Source organism: Ranitomeya variabilis, chromosome 2, assembly GCF_051348905.1.
Source record: "Ranitomeya variabilis isolate aRanVar5 chromosome 2, aRanVar5.hap1, whole genome shotgun sequence".
In the NCBI taxonomy this organism is placed as follows: domain Eukaryota; kingdom Metazoa; phylum Chordata; class Amphibia; order Anura; family Dendrobatidae; genus Ranitomeya; species Ranitomeya variabilis.
Window position 1 is genome coordinate 690,406,695 of NC_135233.1, and position 24,628 is coordinate 690,431,322.

Genomic DNA, 24,628 nt, shown 5'->3' on the forward strand with positions numbered 1-24,628 from the left:
CCATGGTTATGCTGAAGGAGCTGCAGAGATTAACAGCTCAAGTGAGACAATCTGTCCAAAGAACAACTTCTAGTCATATACTCCACAAATCTAACCTTTAAGAGTGGCAAGAAGAAAACCATTTATGAAAGCAAGCAATAAAAAGTTAAGTTTGCAGTTTGCAAAATTCATGTGAGGGACACAGCTAGTATGTGGAAAAAAGTGCTCTGGTCAGATGAGACCAAAGTAGAATTTTTTGGGTTAAATGCAAAGAGCTATGTGTGGCGGAAAGCTAAAACTGCACACCACCCTGAAAACACCATCCCCATCGTTAAACATGGTGGTGCCAGCATCATGCTGGGGGATGCTTTTCTTCAGCAGGGACAATGCAACTGGTCAAAGTTGATGGGAAGATGGATGGAGCTAAATACAGGGCAATTGTGGAGGAAAACCTGTTAAAGGCTGCAAAAGACTTGAGAAAGCTGGTCCTACAAAGTATTGACTCAGTTACACCAGCCACTCGCACACTTTCTAAGCACTGGCCTGCTCATTCCTTGTTTTGATCTGCTTAACCCAGTACATAGTACATGGTAAAAGTCTGCAAGAATTTGTATCCATTCTGTCCTAAAGAAATCTGCTTCCCTGCCCTATCACCTGTCATAAGAGAATATATCAGACAACTCCACACTACATTCCTTGGCTGAGCTTAGATTCTAGTAGCTAAAACTTTAGCTTCCTGTATTGGCGTGTTCATGTTTTGTCTCTCCTGATATTGCCCCAACTAGCCTTCTCATTTATACAACACATCCACCCTGGTGCATAATTACACTTGGGTGGAAAAAAGGAAGAGCTACAATGTCCATGATAAAAAAATCAAGTTTATTGATATAATAGTAAGAAATAATATTAAAATAAAAAAAGGTACAGGAATAGAATGAGGGACTGACACTGATATAAATTGCAAGCGTGCCAGGTACATCATTAACTTTTTAACCATAAAATATTAACTTCCGTATTAATGGTTGTGAGGACTCAGCATTATATCTTAATTAGCCAGACATCTATTTTAACCAGACCAAGAAGACGTATCTATATGTTGACTTTTGAATGTATGTGTTTCTTTCTGGTTTGTCAAGAAAACAGACTTTTGATTGTGTAAGTCTGTAATATTAACTTATAAGTTGACAATGTGTTGTAACATATTGTGCTCTTATGCTAGATGACTAGTGATTTTTGCTAATTACACATTGTCCAGGCCGACTAGCTTGTAGACTTTTAAAACAGAGGTGCAAAATCTATGCAAATAGATTAAATAATCAAATAATGTGACTATCTCTTCACCATTTGTCCCCTTGTCTGTGAATGCTGAATTAAAAAGAGGTTATATGCTCCTGCAGGAAGAGACAGATATTTGCCAAGATATCCAGACATAAAAACATCCACAGGCACTCTACATTACAGTAGCTAAGAGATCATGGTTCCATCACGAGGGATACACATTTGCCATTCTACAGGATACCAACTTAGGAGACCATGGCACTTGCTGGAAGAATACAGATCTGCTCCATTGTTCATCGCTGACCATGGATACATTTGTGAAAGCCAGGTTCGGACCATCCGGTCACCTGGAACCTATGGATACATTTTGTGAAACCTAGTTGTGACCATCCGGTCACCTGACACCATGGATGCATTTGGAGAAACCAGGATGGGACAATCTGGTCACGTGGCACCATGGATACATTTGTGGAAACCAGGTTGGAACCATACTGTCACCTGGAACCTTTGGATACGTTTGGAGAAACCAGGTTGGGACCATCCGATCACCATACACCATGGATACATTTGGGGAAACAAGGGTGAGACCGTCCAGTCACCTGGCCACATACCTCAATGGACTATCACTTTTCTAAATTTGTTGTTACCCGCTCTCTGTATGTGTGCCACAGGTGGGGTAGTCGGGCCCTCAAAAGCTCTGAAGTTACAGCTGCTCTTATCCTGGTGAGTCAGCAGAAGAATGAGACTCTGTAATCTGCACCATCTTGGGTATTTTGCTGGGACTATTCTATGTGTTATCTGCCTGTTTTGTGGTTCAATACAGTATTGCCACACTGTTTTACCCTCACCCAGTGCCCGTCAACCCCCATGTCTCCACAGTGGCCAAGCATGCTTATTCAACAATAAAGTGCAATAAAGTGTTGGCATATTAAAGTGCAAAGTGCTAAAGTTAATATTTATAAATGTGGATTCTATTAAACATATCTTGTTCCATTAAATAAATGCACATAATCACAGTTAATTTTCTACCAATCAGTTAATTCTTTAGCTGGTTATTCAAAGGTTGACTGAATAAATACTAATGCTTGAAATGACCACTGCAAAATTAATTAATACAAATTAGGTGACCTTTAAGAAAAAATCATTAGGGAATATAAATTCCTTTATGTGAAGGCTGGAGCAGTTGATCAAACAATGCATATAAGTACTGAACTGAGTGAGCCAAAAAGCCAGACAAAGGCTGCCCGTATTTAAATTTTCATGACTTTTCTACAACACTGAGGTAGAAAGGTTTGAGGTAAAGTTAGACTGTAATGCAAACTATAAACCTAGTTATTTAACATTTACCTGGGTAAATTTAATGCAATAGACTAGTGGTGGAGTCTTGTCCCTCTGCCCTAGCTGTCTCCAGTAATAATATAAACTGATCATGAGAACAGAACATTATGCTGTCCACCCAATGGTTAAATCCTCATCAAGCGAAGTGGGCTTTTTTCTTCACTTATTTTGATTTAGAGCTACACTTACATCAACCGGAGAAGAATGTTAAAGCTGATGTTTATTCTCAATCTTTTGATGTGACTGATTCTGTGGAGGAGGCTCAGCACATCACAAGGAGAATACTGTCCTGGGTGACATGAATCCAAGCTAGCAATTGATGTGGGCATACGCAAGTCTACTGAGACAATTGACAGCAGCTATTGGTGGCTCTCACTGACCAAGTATGTTTGGGACTTTATGATCTCCTGTCCACAGTGTGCCAGGAACAAGTCTCCAAAGAATAAACCTGCTAGTCTCCTTTAGCCTCTGACGGTTCCTTTCACCTCCTGGCAACATATCGATATGGATTTCAGCATGAACCTGACCCTCTCAAAGGGTTACAACACCTTCTAGGTCGTGATGGACTAGTTCTTTAAGATGGCTCACTTTATCCCCTTGGTCGACCTGCTTGCCACACAATTCTTCCAGCATGTGTTTCATCTCAATGGTCTCCCCCTCCACATTGTCTCTGACCATGGAGTCCCAATTTGCATATCAATTTTGGAGGGTCTTTTGCAAGTTGCTGAATGTCCAGCTGGATTTCTCCTCTGCATATCATCCACAAACCAATGGGTAAGTGGAACTGGTAAACCAGACTCTTGAAAACTATCTTTCTCACTTTACTTCTGCCCATGAATATGACTGGGTACAATTACTGCCCTGGGCAAAGTTCTACAGCAATCATATTGAGGAATCTTACAGAGAATCACCATTATTCATTGTTTACTCCCAGTATCCTAAAGTGTCTTCTACTACATCGGCTTCTCCGTGGTACCAGCTGCTGAATCTTCTTTTGGCATCTTCCTCCAGACTTGGCAGCAAGCTCGGGTCTCCCTCTCTAAGGCCATGTCTAAGATGAAGACTCATGTGTACAGGAAGAGAGGTTCACCTCTTCAATACCAACCTGGCGTGTTCGCGAAATGTTCACCTGGAGATGCCTTCCAACAAGTTCACTCCTCTGTATCTTGCTCCACTCAAAATCATCAGACAATGCAATCCTGTAATGTACAGTCATCTACTTCCTCTAAATCTATGATCTCAAAATCCTTTCATGTATCACTCTTGAATCCTGAATCGCTTTTCCAAGGTCCATACTCCTGTTTCTACTTCTGTTACCGAGGGGCCTTCAGATGTGTTCAAGATCAAAAACATTCTGGATTCCAAGATGATTTTAGAGAAGACATTCTACTTGGTGGATTGGAAGGGCTTTGGCTTGGAGGAGAGGTTTTGGGAGCCGGCGGTGAACATCTGTGCACCTACCATTCTTCTAAGATTTCTCCTTCAGTCTGACCAAAAAAGGAGAGGGTGTAAAGGGTTGGGGTACTGTTACACCAGCCGCTTGAACGCTGTCTAATAGCTGCCCTACTCACCCCTTGTTTTTCTCATGTTCCACCCAGTACCGGAGAGCTGCATTGAGCTTCCCTCAAAGCTTCCCTTTTCATCTCTGCTGTTTGAGAGTTATAGGGGGCACGGCCAAACTCTGTAGGAATTTGTATCCATTCTGTCCTGCAGTGATCTGCTTCACCGGTCTATCACCTGCCAGCAGATTGTATATCAAGCGACTCCACCCTCCATTCCTCGCATGAACTTAGGTAGTAGCTCAGCTCTAGTAGCTCAGTCACTAGCTTTCTGTTTTGGCATGTTTCTGTTATCAACTCTGCTAGCTTTCTCATTTATCCTAGAGAGACCGACCTGTAATGCCAGGTTCAAGCAGCTTGCACTTGTGGCTCATTAGCAAAAAAATTGAAAAGAGAATTACGTTAACATAAAGAAGGATTACAAAATGCATGGATAAAATATGGATTGATTCTGGATCACAGCGACCTAACATAGATACTGTATGTTTGGTTTGAGGTAGTAAAGCCTGCTGACAGGTTCACTTTATATTAGAGTCTTACCTATAAAAGGCCAAAAAGATACAGTTGCTTTATAAAGGTCAGCAATCAATTTAAGGTTGCAGGGTGGTCTTTAATTGCTCTCGAAATTCAGTAAAATCATATGTTTCCAAATAAACACATTTGTTGGCTAACTTTGAGATCATCACTGTGATGCTATGGCTTTTTCCATTAAGCATGTTGAATCCCAGCAGATTCTAACTCCGTGAATTGCCACATGGTACCATATATATTGTAGCACTTCATTATGGATGTATGCTCTTATAAAAGCTATGTTGTATCCAAATACAGAATATTGTTGAGTATATTGATTTTCTAAAACAATTACAGCATGCTATATTCACAATTCTGCAGCCCATTGAACTGCAATCTATCAGAATCACTTGTTTTTTCTTTATATATTTTTTTTTTTCAGTGTAGTCTTCTTGACATAAGCATGACATGTACTTCTAATACGATTTAAATTGGGTGACTTGGAAAATGTAGAAAACAATATCTGGTGGCGCTAAGTATCCGTATGCCAGAGTCCTTGCAGCGACACCAACAAACCTCCACAAATGGTTTGTAAATGAAATATGTAGTAAAAATAGTATACACCTAAGGTATATAGGTGCGCGCTGGACAATAGCAGCTGTAAAAGTAGTACTGTTGAGTATACTTATATATATATATATATATATATATATATATATATATATATAGAGGGTATGCTAAAATGCCCAAAATGATAGTCCACTATAGAAACTCAATCGGTAACACTTATTAGATAAGCTGTATGATTCAGTACCGGTTTGTCAAAAAGAGAAAGGGAAAAAAGCACCTCTAAGGGGAACATACACAGGATGTGTCCGGCTGAAAGTCAATACTTAGAATAACAGGGATGCATATACATATGCCTACCTGAGTCCTTGAGGCGCTGAAGAACTGTGTAGATACTGTCGTTACTTTAAAAAATCCAAGTTGAGGACAGTCTAAGCAGGTGGCTGCTCCGGCCGGTAACAGCCACCTAGAAACTAGCCTCCGGGAGGGGGCGAGGACCTGTGAATCCGGACGCCGCGTGCGGTAAGAGCGGTAAGTCCGAATGAGCTGCAGGACCCTTCTGACGTCACAGAGCACGTGATCGCTTCCCCGAACCCGAAAGTGAAAGTGAATGTGAACGCGAGTACGGGGTGCAGTAAGGATCAATCTCTACGCGTTTCGGAGACAACTGTCTCCTTCCTCAGGAATGATCCCTGCTCCGTACTCTTCCTCCTTATATAGATTACTGGAATCCAAAAAGTTCAGTGCCCACATTCAGGCCTCTTGGCGCAATCGTATCCAAAATGAAGATCCATTTTGTTTCAATTCTAGACATAGCTTTAATGTAATCACCGCCCCTCCAGTGTCTAGCTACCGTGGCTATGCCAGAGACTTTCATTTGTCGTGACAGTCCCTTATGGTGTTCTACAAAATGCTGAGAGAGAGGGTGACCCATATACTTCTTATTGATGTTTCTAATGTGTTCATTTATTCTTGTTTTTAATGGTCGCTTAGTCCTCCCCACATACAATTTCCCACAGGGGCATTCTATGGTATAAATAACCCCTGTGGTGGAACATGTTATAAAATCCTTAATTTGAACCATCGTCTCTCCTTTTTTAATGTCAGTGCATTTCTGTGTGATAGTCTGTTTGCACATATTACATCTTTGGCACGGAAAGAATCCTTGTAGCTTCGTATGGGATATTGAGGACTGTTTTTTCAGAGAGACCTGTTTCTGTACTGTAGGGGCAATCAGATTTCCAAGATTTTGGGATTTTTTAAAAACAAAACGGGGCTTGTCCGTAATTTTCTCCCCCAGGATCTTGTCATTTTTTAGGATATGCCAATGTCTACCAACAATCTTGCGCAGAATATTTGAATTTGTGTTATATTTGGTTATGATGGGAATAAAATCCAAATTCTCTATATGTCTTGGGGCGGGATTAATTAGCTCTTTTCTTGATTTAGTAAGGGCCATTTCCTTCGATTTTTCTAACATTTTCTTATCATAGCCTTTTTCTAGAAACTTTTCTGTTAATGTCACTGCTTCCAATTCAAAATCCTGGGGCCTAGAACAGTTTCGATGGATCCTGGTGAACTGGCTTTTTGGAATATTAAGTAACCAACTGGGGAGATGACAGCTATCTAGAGGAATATAGCTATTGGTGTCAGTGAGTTTCGTGAAGGTACGCGTTTGAATTTTAAAATCATCAATAAAAATTTTTAAATCTAAAAAATTAATTTCAGTGGTGCTGGTGGTGGAGGTAAACTTTAAAAAATACTGATTTTTATTTATATCCGTTAAAAACTGATTGAGGGAATCCCAACCACCAGACCAGATAAAAACAATGTCATCAATAAAACGCCTCCAGAGGACCAGGTTCGCGCGTAGGTGACCCCCCGGGTATATGGCGTGTTAAGGTGGGAGGAACACGCCATATACCCGGGGGGTCACCTACGCGCGAACCTGTTAGAAAAATCGAAGGAAATGGCCCTTACTAAATCAAGAAAAGAGCTAATTAATCCCGCCCCAAGGCATATAGAGAATTTGGATTTTATTCCCATCATAACCAAATATAACACAAATTCAAATATTCTGCGCAAGATTGTTGGTAGACATTGGCATATCCTAAAAAATGACAAGATCCTGGGGGAGAAAATTACGGACAAGCCCTGTTTTGTTTTTAAAAAATCCCAAAATCTTGGAAATCTGATTGCCCCTACAGTACAGAAACAGGTCTCTCTGAAAAAACAGTCCTCAATATCCCATACGAAGCTACAAGGATCCTTTCCGTGCCAAAGATGTAATATGTGCAAACAGACTATCACACAGAAATGCACTGACATTAAAAAAGGAGAGACGATGGTTCAAATTAAGGATTTTATAACATGTTCCACCACAGGGGTTATTTATACCATAGAATGCCCCTGTGGGAAATTATATGTGGGGAGGACTAAGCGACCATTAAAAACAAGAATAAATGAACACATTAGAAACATCAATAAGAAGTATATGGGTCACCCTCTCTCTCAGCATTTTGTAGAACACCATAAGGGACTGTCACGACAAATGAAAGTCTCTGGCATAGCCACGGTAGCTAGACACTGGAGGGGCGGTGATTACATTAAAGCTATGTCTAGAAGTGAAACAAAATGGATCTTCATTTTGGATACGATTGCGCCAAGAGGCCTGAATGTGGGCACTGAACTTTTTGGATTCCAGTAATCTATATAAGGAGGAAGAGTATGGAGCAGGGATCATTCCTGAGGAAAGAGACAGTTGTCTCCGAAACGCGTAGAGATTGATCCTTACTGCACCCCGTACTCGCGTTCACATTCACTTTCACTTTCGGGTTCGGGGAAGCGATCACGTGCTCTGTGACATCAGAAGGGTCCTGCAGCTCATTCGGACTTACCGCTCTTACCGCACGCGGCGTCCGGATTCACAGGTCCTCGCCCCTCCCGGAGGCTAGTTTCTAGGTGGCTGTTACCGGCCAGAGCAGCCACTTGCTTAGACTGTCCTCAACTTGGATTTTTTAAAGTAACGACAGCATCTACACAGTTCTTCAGCGCCTCAAGGACTCAGGTAGGCATATGTATATGCATCCCTGTTATTCTAAGTATTGACTTTCAGCCAGACACATCCTGTGTATGTTCCCCTTAGAGGTGCTTTTTTCCCTTTCTCTTTTTGACAAACCGGTACTGAATCATACAGCTTATCTAATAAGTGTTACCGATTGAGTTTCTATAGTGGACTATCATTTTGGGCATTTTAGCATACCCTCTATATATATATATATATAAGTATACTCAACAGTACTACTTTTACATCTGCTATTGTCCAGCGCGCACCTATATGACTTGGAAAATGACCCAAACACTGAAGCTTCTCAGTACTCAGGATTTTGAAGTACCGTATGTTTCCCAGATTGTCCAACATGTCTACTTTATGCAGGAGATTAACAGAGTAAAAAATGCTAAAATACCACTTTGAAATTCAGGAAAATTTTCCCCACCAGCATAAAACTTGAAATTATGCTCTTGAATGTTCTAGGTTATCTGTGGCTTCCACCTAGGTAGCAATTGTGCCTGACACACTGGGGCACCTGTGACTGCTTGCAAAACAAGCACATTTGTGGCCTCATCTGCACATAAAGGCTTAGTCCTACATCAGTATTTGGTCTGTATTTTGCATCAATGTTTGTATGCCAAAACCAGCAGTGGAACTACAGGAAAAAACTATATATTAAACTATGTAATTGAAAGATTGACAATTGTTCTGTATTTTAGAGACACTCCTAGTATTGGTATACAAATACTGAAATAATGATCAAAAAGACTGATGTTTGAAGAAAGCCTAACAAGGATTCTTGGGTCCCTTTTTCCTTTTATGAAAAACCATTTTGGCATGCTTCTCTCTGCCAATATTACTCTGCTCTCAAATGAGGCAGCAAATACTTGCTGATAGATTCCCTTTGAAGGTTTATAACTAAAGATGAGCGAATATGTTCGGAAAACGATCGCCAAACATAAATTCAGCATGAATATGATCCATTCGGATTTGTGATCAGTAGCAAGAGCATTTTTTTTTCAAATCTGAAAAAGTCGGTAACATTCGGTAAAAGATAGAATAGAAGCCGGCAATTCATGTGCCGTGTTCAGTAAAATCACAGAGCGATAGGTTAGAATAGAATAGATAGGATAGATATATACACATAGAATACATAGATATATAGATGTCAGTGACACATATATATATATATATATATGTATATGCAGTATATTACATAAATGGATAGAAAAAAGAAAAGCCATTAGTTCATCTGCCGTATTCTGTAAAATCACTGCAGGAGCCGATAGGATAAAAGAGATGGATTACATATGATAAATACATACAGGAGTCTACAGATGTCTGTGACAAATACAATTAGTACAGTGTTTGTGCAGCTTACCGTGTGTGTATGTATTTAATTAATAACAGATTATTTTTCTGAAAAAAAAATGGCTTGGGCTCCCGCATAATTTTTGTAACTAGCAGAGGGAAAGCCAACTGCTGGGTACCGATGTTTATAGCCTGGGAATGGGGTAATACCCATGGAGCTTCCCAGGCTATTAATATCAGCTCACAAATGTATCCTTTGCCTCTACGGGCTATTAAAATGTGGGACCCTAAAAAACAATGACATAGGGTCCCCTTATTATTAATAACCTATGCAGACAACTGCAGGCTGATATTAATAGCCTAGGAAGGGGCACTCCCCAGGCTAAAAACATAAGCTCTCAGCCTCCCCAGAAAAGGTGCATCTCTAAGATGCACCAATTCTGGCACTTAGCCTTGCTCTTCCTACTTGCCCTGTGGCGGTGGCAAGTGAGGTGATAGTTGGGGGGTGATGTCACCTTAGTATTGTCAAATGACATCAAGCCCCGAGGTTATTAATGGAGAGGCGTCAATAAGACGCCCCCATTACTAACCCCATGGTCACATTGTATGAATACACAGGCACCCAGAAAAAAGTCCTTTAATCAAAAGAAAGACTCCTTTAATAATCTTAAGTAAACCATACTTACGACCTCGGTCATTCCCCCAATGCCCTCATCATCTGCAAAAGAGCTAAAAAAGCAAACAACAAAATTCCTCACCTTTCCACAGAGATGCTTTTAATCCATTTGTCCCACAACAGGTTTAGCTCTGCTGCATCTAGATTGCAGGCTACATGTTTGCATTAACACTGGGCCGAGCGCTTATAGACGCTTCTCCATTACTAATCTGTGGGCTTTATGTCACCTGACAATACAAAGGTGACATCAACCCCACAAATATGAACCCCACTTGCCACCGCTACAGGGCAAGTAGGAAGAGCTGGCAAAGCACCAGAAATGGTGCATCTAACAGCTGTGGGCTGCTACTTTGAGGCTGGAGGGGCCTATAGTGATGGCCCCTTACCAACCTGAGAATACCAGCCCCCAGCTGTCTGCTTTAGCAAGGCTGATTGTCAAAAATTGGGGGGGACCTCACACCATTTTTTTTAAATTATTTATTTAAATAATTAAAAATACGGCATGGGGACCCCTCTATTCTTAATAACCAGTCATGCTGAAGCTGACAGCTGAGGGTTGTAGCCCCAAGCTGCGAGTTTTGCCTGGCAGGTTATCACAAAAAACAGGGGAACTCACGCAGGTTTTTTTTTAAATTATTTACCTACAGCGCAGGAGTGGCTGATGAATACTCCCATCCATCGCTCCTGCTCTTACTGTTATTAGTGGTAGCAGGTGTCAGCTGATGGGAGCTGTAGTCCAATCAGCTGACAGCCTGACACCAGTGACTGGAGGTAAACTTTATACCTCTTATTACAGCTGAGCCCTCATGCTGTCTTTTGACAGCGTGGAACCACGGCTCTCTGACAGGCAGGGATGATTTCACCACCGATCAGAAATGCTATACTGGTGTTTCCCACACTGTCACACAGCATGAGAAACACCAGCTTTTGTGCTGTGTATGTTTGGCTATATTCAGCGATTAAATCGACGAATATTGCAAATTCGGCGATGGTGAGACAAACTGAATATTCAAATATTCGCTCATCTCTATTTATAACCACTCCTATAAACCCTTGGAGTATCTCCACAAGTGTACATAGGTCATTAAAACTTTGTTTTTGAGTGAATAAATTGAAGGAAGCACTTCAATTCCTTACACTAGAACTGTGCGCCAAGGCATGGTATTCTTGAATTAATAAAAGCATACTTTAAGTGAAAAGGCCCTGACTTAAGATGATGAATAGACTCTTCAAATGCTTTCAGTACAAGTGAATGGCACAGCAAATCAACAGAAAATCAACAGGATTTGTATGACAGAGTCTACCTTATATTAATCTGTGGTAGTAAAATGTTAGAAATGAAAGCATGCAGTTTATGCCAGAGGAAGCTAAAGTGCCTCTGAAATGTATTATGATAAGAAAACCATTTTGGCACCATAGTAAAGCAAAAATCAATGCATAAATCATATGTTCTGAGCCAGATTTGGATCAAAATACAGAAAAGGTATTTCTGAGATGGAGGCTGATGTGTTTTAGAAAGACTATCATTCTGCTTCTACCTACGTAATTTATGAAAATATCAGGTCTGTCTTGCTTCTTCTTTTTTTACAAATAAGTTTATATGATAAAAATTTCTTCTTTTTTAATTACTTCTTTAACAGAAACTAATGTGACCTTATTGAAAAAAAAGGAAAAATAGTTGATTAATGATACTGTTCCTATTCTCAGAGGTCAGATGGAATCTTTATAAAATGCTTATTATTGAGTTAAAATGTAGCAGACTGTGATTGTTGGATCACAGACAATCGTTTTCATAATTCAAATCACATTTTCTTCTCCCAATACAGGGTTGCCAACTTGACTTTTTATTTTTTTCTGGCTAGCTTATAAAAAAAATCACGAACAGACATTATTTTATATGTATACATACACAATGCATCAGCACAATGCAGATAATGAATACATGAACGCCAATATTGCTACAAACATTAAAAAAGTAAGGTACTTAGTGTTTTTTCATTAAAGAATGCAAAAGCCATCCAGCCACTTCAAGGTGACCTTTTAATATGGATGGTTCCTATCACTATATCACTGTCCTACCTCTCTGTGTCAAAACAGCCTCATGTGAATGGGAAGTAAAAAGGATACAAGGCATAGCTTAAAATTAAAACCTTGTGTGGGAAAAGTGGGTGGATAAGGGTGCTGGACCATGAAGGAGGCTACTGTTCCTGATATGTACTAAAGGCAAATAAAGGGTCGGCACTCCTTTAGTATTAAATTATGCAAAAATAAACTATATGGCCAATATACTAACATATACATACATGATGTATCAGCACACTGCGACTAAGGAATACATGAACTCCAATATTGCTGCAAAATATTAAAAGCATAAAAGCTACCCAACCACGTCAAGGTGACCCATTAATATGGATGTCCCCTATAAATAATGTCTTCCCTTTCTATGTGCCAGAACAGACATATTTGTTCACTTGTCCATTAATTTATTACTAAGGGTGTGCGGGCCTATTTTTTGTTTTTTTGCAGTACATATCTAGGGGTGTGGCCCCCTCCTGGACTCAGCACCCTTATCCACCCATCTTTCTCACACAAGGTTTAATTATGAGCTATGCCTGGCTTTCCTTTTATTTCCCCTTCACTTTAGGCTGGTTTGGCTCATGGAGAAATAGGTCATTAGTGATAGGGACCATCCATATTAAAAGGTCACCTTGACATGGTTACATGGATTTTGTGTTCTTTGATCAATAACGCTAACTAAGTACCTTACATTTTTAAAGTCTGCAGCAATGATGGAATTCATGTATTGATTAGTCACATGCATTAGTCAACAACCAGCATATATCAGACACTGGATGCATGATTTCAGCCATTTATGTTTGACTCTGAAAGGCTGTGGGTATTTCAGAGAAAAACATACTCTAAAGGACTAGTCGGGTCCCCGACAGCTTCTTTTCACCTGCTGCCAGTGACACATAGGTCTCTTCTCATATATGCACTCAGGGAGAGACCTGTCAATCTAGGAGATCGGGATGGGACCTGCCTATCCAACTAGTCACCCAAGAGGCTTGATTCCTGGCTGACTAATATCAAATATGATGATGTGCCTGTTGTGCAGCTGTGATGTAAGATATGAGAGTTCAGTTAGTTTATCAAGTAGAATATAGAGGCAAGTTGAATCACATGTTCCCATAGCAGATAGAGATGACACAGACTCTAGCTGATCATGTCATGCTGTGCTGTTGGTGCTATTGCAACATGAGATTTATTAGCAGAACAAAGATGAATGAAATTTAGGAATAAAGATGAAGAGTGAAGACAAGAAAACAGGAAGTGGAAACAAATGAAAGTATGTACACCATATATGAAAAAAGTTTCCGATTGTTGCCAATAAGATAAATTGTGCAATTATACACACACAAAAAAACCCGGGAGAACTTCATTAATTTAATTTTTTATAATATTAGTCGATATTATGTTTTATAAACTGTATACACAGTCTCAGGACCAGTATAATGCAGAAATATCCAGGAACTTACCAAGCATTCATCACACTGTCGACCTTTCACATTACTTCTGCACTCACACTGTCCATTCTGTAGATTGCAAACAGTAGATACAGATCCATTGATGTTACAGTTGCATGCTGGAAGACAAAATGATAATCAGGTTAGCATCGCTCAATGTTCCCTGAATACTTTGAATGCTATCATTTTTCAATTAACTACCCAGCTGGAAATATTTGAATATTACTCATAGGTAATTTTTAGCCAGCTATCAGCATTATCCCTTCTAAAATAGTGATATTAAGACTACACTTGGAGGAAAACAGACTGAGCACTTCATCCAACCCCCTACAAAAGATGATGCTATAGGAGAAGCTTGAGTGTATGTAAAGGTACCTACGGTACCTCACCTTATGGTAAGAATGACTAAGCCAGATACTAAGTGTGTCACTCAGAATGCAGAATAATCATTGCTAATATACAGTAATGCAGTGTTTCAACAGTTGGATTAGTGACAATTACATGTGACAGAGCAGTTGCAGACCACTACCCAAGCCCTAAAAGTTACTATGAACTTCAGTGCAAATTAAGGTAGCTGGTGTGAGTGCTCCTGGGAGAAAGTAGCTCTGGATCCTATGCGCGGTTGCAGGGCAATCTTTTACTGTTACTGGCATCTTGAGCTGGTAAAGGTTGTTGTGACCCTTTTGGCTTGTACAATGAGGAACATTGATGAAGAACGTTCAAGCTTTGACCATGTATGCCTGCCTGCCTCACAACCGCTTGAAGAGGAAAACACCTTTACCCTTTTCACGACATCTGCCATACATGTAAAGGAGGTGCATTCCTTCAAACCCATGTACGGCGGGATGATCACATTGACACTCTTAAAGAGCTGGCGTAATCATCAGCGGATATCAGCTATGTATTATAGCTGACACCCTGCAAAAACGCACACAGTCGGAGCTCGTGCCGATTGTGAGTGTTTAACTCCTCTGATGCCGCTGTAAATATTGACAGCAACATCGCTCGACATAGCAGAGGGAGGGGATCTCTCTCTGCTCCAGTTGGCACAACCCGATTGCACGGACCCAGTACAAAAAGATGACCACAGGGTCACCCACCTGTGGTGGGCTGTAAGTTCCTGCTGAAAGCAATACAAAAGCATTGCAGAGCATTAGACCAGCAGAGCAGTGAAAGTTTCTGTTCCAAGGTAAAAAAAAAAGTAAAGATAAAAGTTTTAAAAATTGTAAAAATATATATTTTTTAAATCACAAAAATAAAGAACAAAAAAATATTATACTATTTTTCCAATAAATAAATGTAATTTATATTTAATGTAAAAAGAAAACTAAACAAAGTACACATATTTGGTGTTGCAGACTCTGGAATGGCTAGATCTATACATTTGTCCTGCTAGCTAACCCCTTAAGTGATCATCACAGTAAAAAAAATAATAAAAAAGTAAAAACAGCGATCCTTTTTCATCATTCCACCGAACAAACAGTGGAATAAAACGTGATCAAAAAGTTGAATGTAACTAAAAATGGCATAATTGAAAATGTCATCTTGCCCCATATAATCAAGCCACCATACAGTTTTGTTAGCAGAAAATAAAAAAGCTATAGCTCTTGGAATATTAGCGATGCAAAAACAATTATTTTTTCTAAAAAATTGTTTACATTGTGTAAAAGCGGCAAAACATTCAAAAAAGTACACATCTAGAACAACCCGTTCCATAGAAGTAGAAACATAAACTTCAGAACAGAAACCATCTTCTTATTCCATATCACCCTAAAACAAGTGGTAAGGGGAGCCACAGTAGCACAAGGCACTCTTAAATAGCAATATAACACAACAGAAGGAAAAGAGCACAAAAGTCCCAGATAAAAATAATAATTTATTCAAAACACTTGTAAAGCCAAAACAAAAAAATAACAATAAATTGAAAGTTGAGTAGTTGAAACCACAGGTGTTGCACATAGAAACCACTATTAATTTAAGTGGATGGGAGTGCAATTTATGGCAACAAATTAAGAAAAAAGTGCCAGTGTATTAGATATGTGAAAACAGTACCCATGTAAATAACGCTGGTGGAAAACCTAAACAGCTCAGGATCTAATACTTAAAGGGACTCTGTCACCTGAATTTGGAGGGAACAATTTTCAGCCATAGGGGCGGGGTTTTCGGGTGTTTGATTCACCCTTTCCTTACCCGCTGGCTGCATGCTGGCTGCAATATTGGATTGAAGTTCATTCTCTGTCCTCCATAGTACACGCCTGTGTAAGGCAATCTTGCATTGTGCAGGTGTGTACTATGGAGGACAGAGAATGAACTTCAATCCAATATTGCAGCCAGCATGCAGCCAGCGGGTAAGGAAAGGGTGAATCAAACACCCGAAAACCCCACCTCTATGGCTGAAAATTGTTCCCTCCAAATTCATGTGACAGAGTCCCTTTAATAATGTAAAAAGTATTGGAAACAAGTAACAAAAGTATAAAAATATACAGCAGTAAAGACATAGAGCAGTATAGTTAATCCATACCAGCCATATAAGCAGTTAGAAAATATAGTGCATATCACTTTAAGGGACCAATATTATCACCAATAGCGCCAAATATTGCCCTTACCCATGGTCTCCACTGCAGTGGCCTATGTACGCAGCCCTGAAGCACGTTTTTGTGGGTTTGTGTGGGCTTCCGAGGCTCTGAAAAAGTGAAATGGCTTCCCTAAAAGAAAACCAGTGAATTCTGGACTCCTAAATGCAAATGGCCCTATCCCTTCTTATCCTCTGTGTGCTTAAACCACGTTTAATGTCCACATGTTTATTAGTACTGTAGTAATGTGATCCTACTTAATTTATGGTGTGCGTGTCCCCAGAAGCAGAAACTGGACACAGCAGATGAGCACGACAATGTATGTATAAAGAGATGGGCGGGCCCTTGGATGTTTGGCAAAACAGTTAAAGAAAAGTTTGGGTTTGAGCACCAGAACAGTACCAAGACCCGGACCCCATTCACTTGAAAGAGGGGCCTGAACATCCAGTGTTTGCAATGCTGTTTTGTGCATGACAGTGCGGCAAACACTTCTTCTGATTGGCTGTAAAATCAAATGACAGTGTGAGCCCACAGCTGCGATCGGAGGTAAAAAGTTTACCTCCGGTCACTGCCGTTGGCTGATAGGACTACTGCTCCCATCAGCCTATGCCTGATGCCGCTAATGACAGCAAGAGCAGGTGGCGACTGATGGGTTTATTCATCAGCTGGCACTGTAAACAAATAGTTTAAAAAAAAACAGCGTGGGTTCCCCTGCATTTTTAAATAGACAGCTGGGGGCTGCAACCTTCAGCTGTCAGTGCTAGCAAGGTTGGTTAACAAGAATAGAGTGGTCCCCACAATGTTTATTTACATTTTTTAAATAAATAATTAAAAAAATGACATGGGGTCCCCCCCAATTTTGACTACCAGTCTTGCTAAAGCAGACAGCTGGTGGCTGGTATTCTCAGGTTCATAAGGGGCCATTATTATTGCCCCCCAGCCTAAAAACAGGAGCCAGCAGCTACCCAGGAAAGGCGCATCTAATAGATAATTCTGGCACTTTGCCCGGCTCTTCCCACTTGCCCTGTAATGGTTGCAAGTGGGGCTCATATTTGTGGGGTTGATGTCATCTTTGTATTGTTCAGTGACATTAAGCCCATGGCTTAGTAATGGAGACGTGTCTATTAGACACCTCTCCATTACTAATTCTAGCTATATTGTAAATAAACACACAGCAAAAACAAAGTCCTTTAATTGAAAGAATGACACAGACTACTTTAATTATTCTAAATTGAACTATACTCACGTCATCGTCCATTTAATTGAACCCCTCGTCTACTGTAATAAAAAAAAATAAAAAACAACAATATTCCTCACCTGTTTTTCTGTCCCACGCCGTAATGCATGTCTGGGGATGAACAGTTTTCAACCTGGACAGTGCTAAGATGCGACCGTCCAGGCTGGGAACCACTGATGAACGAGCTGCTGCTAGCACAGCATCAGTGAGCAGTGGTGACATCATCGAGATTACCGCTGGTCACTATGGGTGGGCCAATGAACTGTGGTGACCTCGGTGAGATCACCATTCACACAGTGAGCTGCGGGCTGCTATTTTTAGGCTGGTGGGGCAATATCAATGGCCCTTTACCAGCCTGAGAATACCAGCCCCCAGCTGTCTGTCTTGCCAAGGCTGATTGTCCAGAATGGGAGGACCCCACATGGTTTTTTAAATTATTAAAATAATTTAAAAAAACAGCATGGGGACCCTTCTATTCTTGCTGACCAAACTTGCTAATGCTGCAGCCCACAGCTGTCAGTTTTAAGATATACATAAAGAAACTCAGATGTTTTAAATTCCAAAAAATAACAAAAAATAAAAAATAATAATCTATTTAAAAAATAATCACTAATGTCAAACAAATAACCATCAAAATAACTTTTATTAATACTACAAAATACAAGCTAGACAAAAAGTGCGTGTTTCGCCGCCGCTTCTTCGGGGGGCAGTGTGTAAGTGTGTACCATTTATGATTTAAATATCCCCTAGTAAAGGCAGGAACCAATCATCTGCCTAAATTGAGATTAGCTCCAGCCGCGTCTGATGAGAGCATGGGGGCGGAGCCCCCAACCAATCCTCCCGGCGAAACGCGCGTTGGGGCATCTGTGTGGTGGGTGTCTGGCGTCTATGGGTAAGACATGTTCTGATATGCACTAATTGCACTTTATTTTGGGATTCGTGGGAACTTGGTATTTTTTGCCACATGGCATATACCCTAGCACATTGGTTCCTATGATATATGATGCTTGTCTTGCCCATGTATATTAGGGTTACATTTGGCTACTCTTTTTTTCTATATGTACATGCAATATTGTGCCACCCAGCTTATAGTACATGGTTGCTGGGTATGTAGCTTACAAACTATTGAGTGCCCCCCTTTATATTGATTGCCTACCCATGTCAGTTTGCATCATCATTTATTAGACCTATCCAGTTATTCTTTTTGTATTGTATTGTATTTTATTATATGCACTTTTTGTCTAGCTTGTATTTTGTAGTATTAATAAAAGTTATTTTGATGGTTATTTGTTTGACATTAGTGATTATTTTCTAAATAGATTATTATTTTTTATTTTTTGTTATTTTTTGGAATTTAAAAACTCTGAGTTTCTTTATGTATATCTTATAATTGTATTGAGTTTTTTCCTTTGAAATATTGTCATTTTATATTATCAGTTCTGGTATGTCATTATAAGCTGTCAGTTTTGTCTGACTGGTTATCAAAAATACAGGGGAATCCTGTTGTTTTTTAACATTATTTATTTACAGCACTGGCATCAGTTGATGAATACTCCCAACAGTCACCACCTGCTCTAGCTGTTATTAGTGGCAGCAGGCGTTGGCTGATGGGAGCAGTAGTCCCATAAGCCGACACCAGTGACCGAAAGTAAACTTTTTACCTCCGATCACAGCTGCAGTCTCACGCTGTCATTTGACAGCATGGGGACCGTGCCTGTCTGACTGGCAGTAATGATTTTACTGCCGATTAGAAGCTTGGTTCATGCATGGGGCCGAATGACGCTGTCATGCATCATGCGGGGGGCCGAACTCAAACAGTATTACAGACTTCCTGATGAAGTCCGTGTTCAGTGTCTATGCCCGCACAGTAGGTATTTGGTATACCGAACTTTACCGTAGGGGTTCGTCCACCTCTGTACATGTATTACAACATACTCGGTCAGATTAGCAATTTTCACTCAGCAACATCTATTGCTGTTTAGTTTACAAGTAATTCTGTCGGACCACTAGATATGATGAAGGGAACGTTCATATCTAGTGGCGTGACAGTATTATTTCTATATTTATCTATCTCCATCTATGGGCTTTTATTCAGGACATGTTCTCTATCTGCAACCACTAGCTACTCCTCTCTTCTATTTACAGGGCGCTAGTGTATATATTTACTACTGCATATATTGCGGTTTGTTTCTGAAAACACCCATGAAATCAAATTTGTCACTACATCTATAGATAAATTCCCAGAGAGGTATAATTTCCAAAATGAGGCCAATTGAAGTGTGATTCTGCTCTTATGGCACTTGAGGGCTTTGTATGTGGAGTCAACAAACTGTTCTAGGAAAATCTGTGCTTCAACACTCAAACCCTTCTGAGCTTTGTATTGTGCCTCAAAAATACTTTTTAACCACATATGAAGTATTGGTTAACACTGAAGAAATTGTGCTACAAATTGTACAATTCATTTTCTCCTGTTTACCTGAAAATGAAAAATTTGGGGTCATGGCAACATTTTTGTGGGAAAAATGTCATTTTTTATTTTCAAGGCTCAATATTTATTTTCAAGGCTCAAAAACATCACTCCGTGCTTTCTGAGCTTGACAGTGTGCACAAACAGTCGTTTTGACTGACTGATGGACAAGGTCTTTCCTATTCAATTGAAAGTGGCTGAACTGTAATGTCAGAAGTATTACATTTTTTCTAAATAAAATTACCCCATTTTTAATTATGATCATGTATTTTGTTTAATATTTTCTTTAAAAAAAACAAAAGAAGCAGAGAGAGGATACTCACGCTGGCAACTTCTTGGTCCAAGAGCATCTCCAAAATATCCTTCTGCACATTTACTGCAATATTCACCAGTCACTCCTGGTTTACATATACGACATGCACCTGTTTCACTGTCACAACAACCTGGGGCTGAAAGGTCAAGGTTGTCATTGCACTCGCATGGCTTGCATGATCCTCCTGGTAGTAATGGTTGACCAAAATATCCATCAGTGCACCTAAGGGCACAAATATTCAGTCAAAAAATTCATTATGTATTAGACAGCGTTATAATATTGTACATGCAAATTATATTACTTATAAAGATTAGTGGCAATACAATAGTGTGTAACTTTGCAGTAAAGAAATCTTGTTTCTCACGTAAATGACTAAATAGTAGCGATGAGCGAACTTGCTCGGATAGGGTGTTATCCGAGCATGATCGGGTGCTGAGTGTCTTTGGCGTGGTCGAATAATATGTTTGATTCCCCGCAGCTTCATGTCTCGCAGCTGTTCGACTGCCGCAACACATGAAGGGATTGTCTAACAAACAGGCAATCCCTGCTTGTGTTGCCACTGTTGAACAGCCATGAGACATGCAGCCACAGGGACTCAAGCATATTATTAAAGCATGCAGAAGACACTAGGTTAGCACACGAACACGCTCGGGTAGCACCCTATCCGAGCACTTTCGCTCATCAATAATTATACTTCTGACTGCCAGAGAGGTCTTGAAAACATACAAGCAACTACATGTGGTTCTTAATTTATGTAGTGTGCTTTATGCCTCCTTTGATGTTACCTTTGCTACCTCCACAGGCTATTTACCATAGTTGGGACATCAACAGATGATTTAATTAGAAAAAAAGGTCAGCCGTATTGTAGAGCACATTACTGTGATATAAATGTTGAACTTTTGGATTATAAATGGTGCATCTAGTGAATATACTGAGCTTTCTAACTATTAGGAGTAGTATACTATATCTATGGAGCCCTGTAGTAAATTTTGTTCTTTTAAGTATTGTATTGTGCCTTCCCAATTATTTAATATAGAATAAATTTTATAATATATGGTTCAGGGGCTGGGGGCATTTGATTATTTTAATCTTTAACTTCATTGGTAAGATTACAGTTTTAGTATGGCACAAAACTAGTTAAGTTTTATAATAATTGTCAAACAGCCTTTTTCCCTTTGTGCAACTTACCACCTTGGAGTCCATTAAATAACAAATATTAGTGTATCAGTGGAATAGTCACACAAAGTAGTCTAAGAAGATTAAGAAATGTCCAGATATATTTGGATATAGTCAATTGATAGAGTGGACAGAATTAGTGATGAGTGAGTATACTCGTTGCTCGAGATTTCGCAAGCATGCTCGGGTTCTCCGAGTATTTGTAAGTGCTCGGAGATTTAGTTTTTGTTGATGCAGCTGCATGATTTACAGCTGCTAGCCAGCCCAGCATAAGTACATGTGGGGTTGCCTGGTTGCTAAGGAATCCTCACATGTAATCAAGCAGGCTAAAAGATGTAAATCATTCAGCTGCGGTGATGAAAACTAAATCTCCGAGCACTAGAAAATACTCGGAGGACCCCCAAATATAGACAGAATACATAAAAAATAGCCTTGCATATTAGACTAAAATTCAATGAATGCACCAAATTCAGCACAATCAAACAACCATAACAATCGAGGTCACACTTGTGAGTTCAATGTGAGAACCTCGCTCGAGTCTTTCTCATTAAGTCCCGAAACTGCCACCGGCACTCCGAACCGGAGCGTTCAGCTTCATAGAAATACATGCAGCCGCAAATTCCGGTCCCGAGTGCTGGAGGCAGTGCTGGGACTTGATGCGAGAGACTTGTGCAAGTTTCTAGCATTGAACTCGCAAGTGCGACCCTGGCCTAAATGTGTTCTTGATGTTCAACCAATATTATTTTGACAGATGTAGCAATAATAAGGATAGGGCATGTCAGATTTCTATACACCTGATGTTTTTGTTCTTATGGAAAATGTCAGAGGTTTCTGGCAGAAGCTTGTTTCACTTTCCCTATGATGTTAGAAAAAAGATGTAAGATGTGTTTTGCCGTTTTGATAATATTCCAAATTGGTTTACAGTGGTAAGTAGTCTTAACCTTATAATAATATGATTGACTAAAAAGGAAAAACAATGTTACTGCAGATCACCACTACCCACCAAAGTTCCTTATTGTCTCTACAATGAGAAATTCTCTTATACAAAGTACAATATTCTTTGAAAACAAGACATTTTGAATAAAGGTGTTGAATGAATGTCGGACAATTGCAAAATATCCTAATGTAGCAGCTACTGAGTTGCAGACAGTAATGATATTAATGTTCCATGATGATAAAGTACAGTAGATTCTGGAACATAATGCCTGAAGCAAAATTCCTAATTAACTCCCTGAAATATCTCCTCGTTTTGTTACAGTTGACTGGAAACATAGAACTTTTTAGTAGAATGCTGGCAGATACCATATATATTACTGCAATATTTATTAGGCAAATACATATAATGTCCATGAAACTCACAAAAAGGACAAACCAGATAATTTATAACATTTGAATAAATTGTATTTTATGAAAATATATTACATTATCTAAGGAAGTGTAGTAAATGGATAAACGTAGGCAAAAAATTATAATTCTACATGCAATTATGTAGAATATAATGATGGTATTTGCAGTATATAGGGATAAACAAACCTGAACGATAAAGTTTAGGGTCTGTAACGAACACCTAGTGTCCAGTAATGAACCCTGAGGACAAACTTTTTACTGTTTGTCAGGTTTCCTGTTTGCGTTTACCAGTCTAATAAAGCTTGTTGAAAGGTAGAGGTGCAGCCAATCACTGCAACCTTTGGGACATTTTGTACTTTTTTTCTTCTTTTTGGTATTTATCATGTCTTTGAGAGTTTCCCTGGCTATTTTAGTCTCCCTTATTACAACTTTGAGGGTGTGACTATATAAAAGAAATATGCTTTCTGATTTGAGGATTGTGTACATAGTGTGTACTCTGCAGCCCATATCTGTTGGAGTACTGTGCCAAAATAGATGCTTTGTGTACTCTGCAATCTCCACCTGTGGGAATGCTGTGCCTTTAGGCCACTGTATGTGCTCTGCACCCGCCGTCTGTGGGAGTAGTGTACCTTTAAACCGCTGTGTTTACACTGCCCTCTCACTTGTGTGGAAGTACTGTTCCTTTAAACCGCTGTGTGTATTCTGCACCCTCCACCTATGGGAGTACTCTGCATTTAAGCCACGGTGAGTACTCTGCCCCCTCCCCCGCCTTTGGGAGTACTGTGCATTTAAGCTGCTGTGTCTTCTCTGAACCCTCTGCCAATGGGAGAACTGTGAATTTAAGCCACTGTGTGTTCTCGGCACCCTTTGACTGTGGGAGTACTGTGCCTTTAAGCCGCTGTGTGTACTCTGCCCCTCAACCTGTGCGAGTACTTTGCTTTAAGCCGCTGTGTGTTTTATAGTTGTCTGGAAAATAAATAATTGGCATCAGCTCTCTTGTTGCTATTTCTAGGCCAAAGAATACATTTTTCTAAACTGGTGTGTGATTTCTAGTAGTGCTGCAAATAAATAACTGGAATCAGCCATCTAGTTGACATTTATAGATGAAAGAAAAAATATTCAGGACCACTGTTTGATTTTTAAGATTTTTGAAAATATACAATTGGCTTCAGCAGTCTCATTGCCATTTCTAGGCCAAAGTAATTAAACTAAATAGATAAGACCACAAAGAGGTCTCAAACTAATAGTTTACATATAAATAGACCCCTGTTTAAAATCATAAACTTTTATTAACCGACGATGCTAAAATAGGACTAACAACATTAAAAACACACACTTGACAAATTAGTGCATATAAAAGTTAAATATAGATGATATTTGACCCTATTAGCCTACCCTCAATAATTCCCAACCCTGATTACCTACCTACCAATGGACATTGGCACCTTTTGGATTGCGAAAATGGTGCCCCCACTCCTCAGCAACTCTCCCTTATATCCCTAGTATGTCCTTGTTAGGTCTGGCATAAATATAAACAGATAAAACCAGGTAGACCTATTGTATCAAAAGATACTGTATTCTGCTAGTAAATAAAGTGAAGGGTGTATCCTAACACAAACGTAGACAAAACCAGCACTGATGAAGTGTGGGTGCGTGGGCAAAGAGAAAGAAATGGGTATACAGCTGTGCAATGCAGCTAAGGCTTCTTTCACACTAGCGTC

The 24,628-nt window shown here is 39.7% G+C and overlaps 1 protein-coding gene across 3 annotated transcripts in view; it reads right to left on the minus strand.

Moving 5' to 3' along the window:
• Nucleotides 1-24,628, minus strand: part of LAMA2 (laminin subunit alpha 2) — a 1,287,603-nt gene that overhangs the window by 551,073 nt on the left and 711,902 nt on the right. For all 3 annotated transcript variants that reach the window (XM_077289387.1, XM_077289386.1, XM_077289385.1), the window contains exons 19-20: nucleotides 20,395-20,606; nucleotides 13,807-13,913 (exon numbers count right to left, since the gene is read on the minus strand). In XM_077289387.1, coding sequence (XP_077145502.1) covers nucleotides 13,807-13,913; nucleotides 20,395-20,606 — 319 coding nt within the window. The remainder of the gene's footprint in view (nucleotides 1-13,806; nucleotides 13,914-20,394; nucleotides 20,607-24,628) is intronic.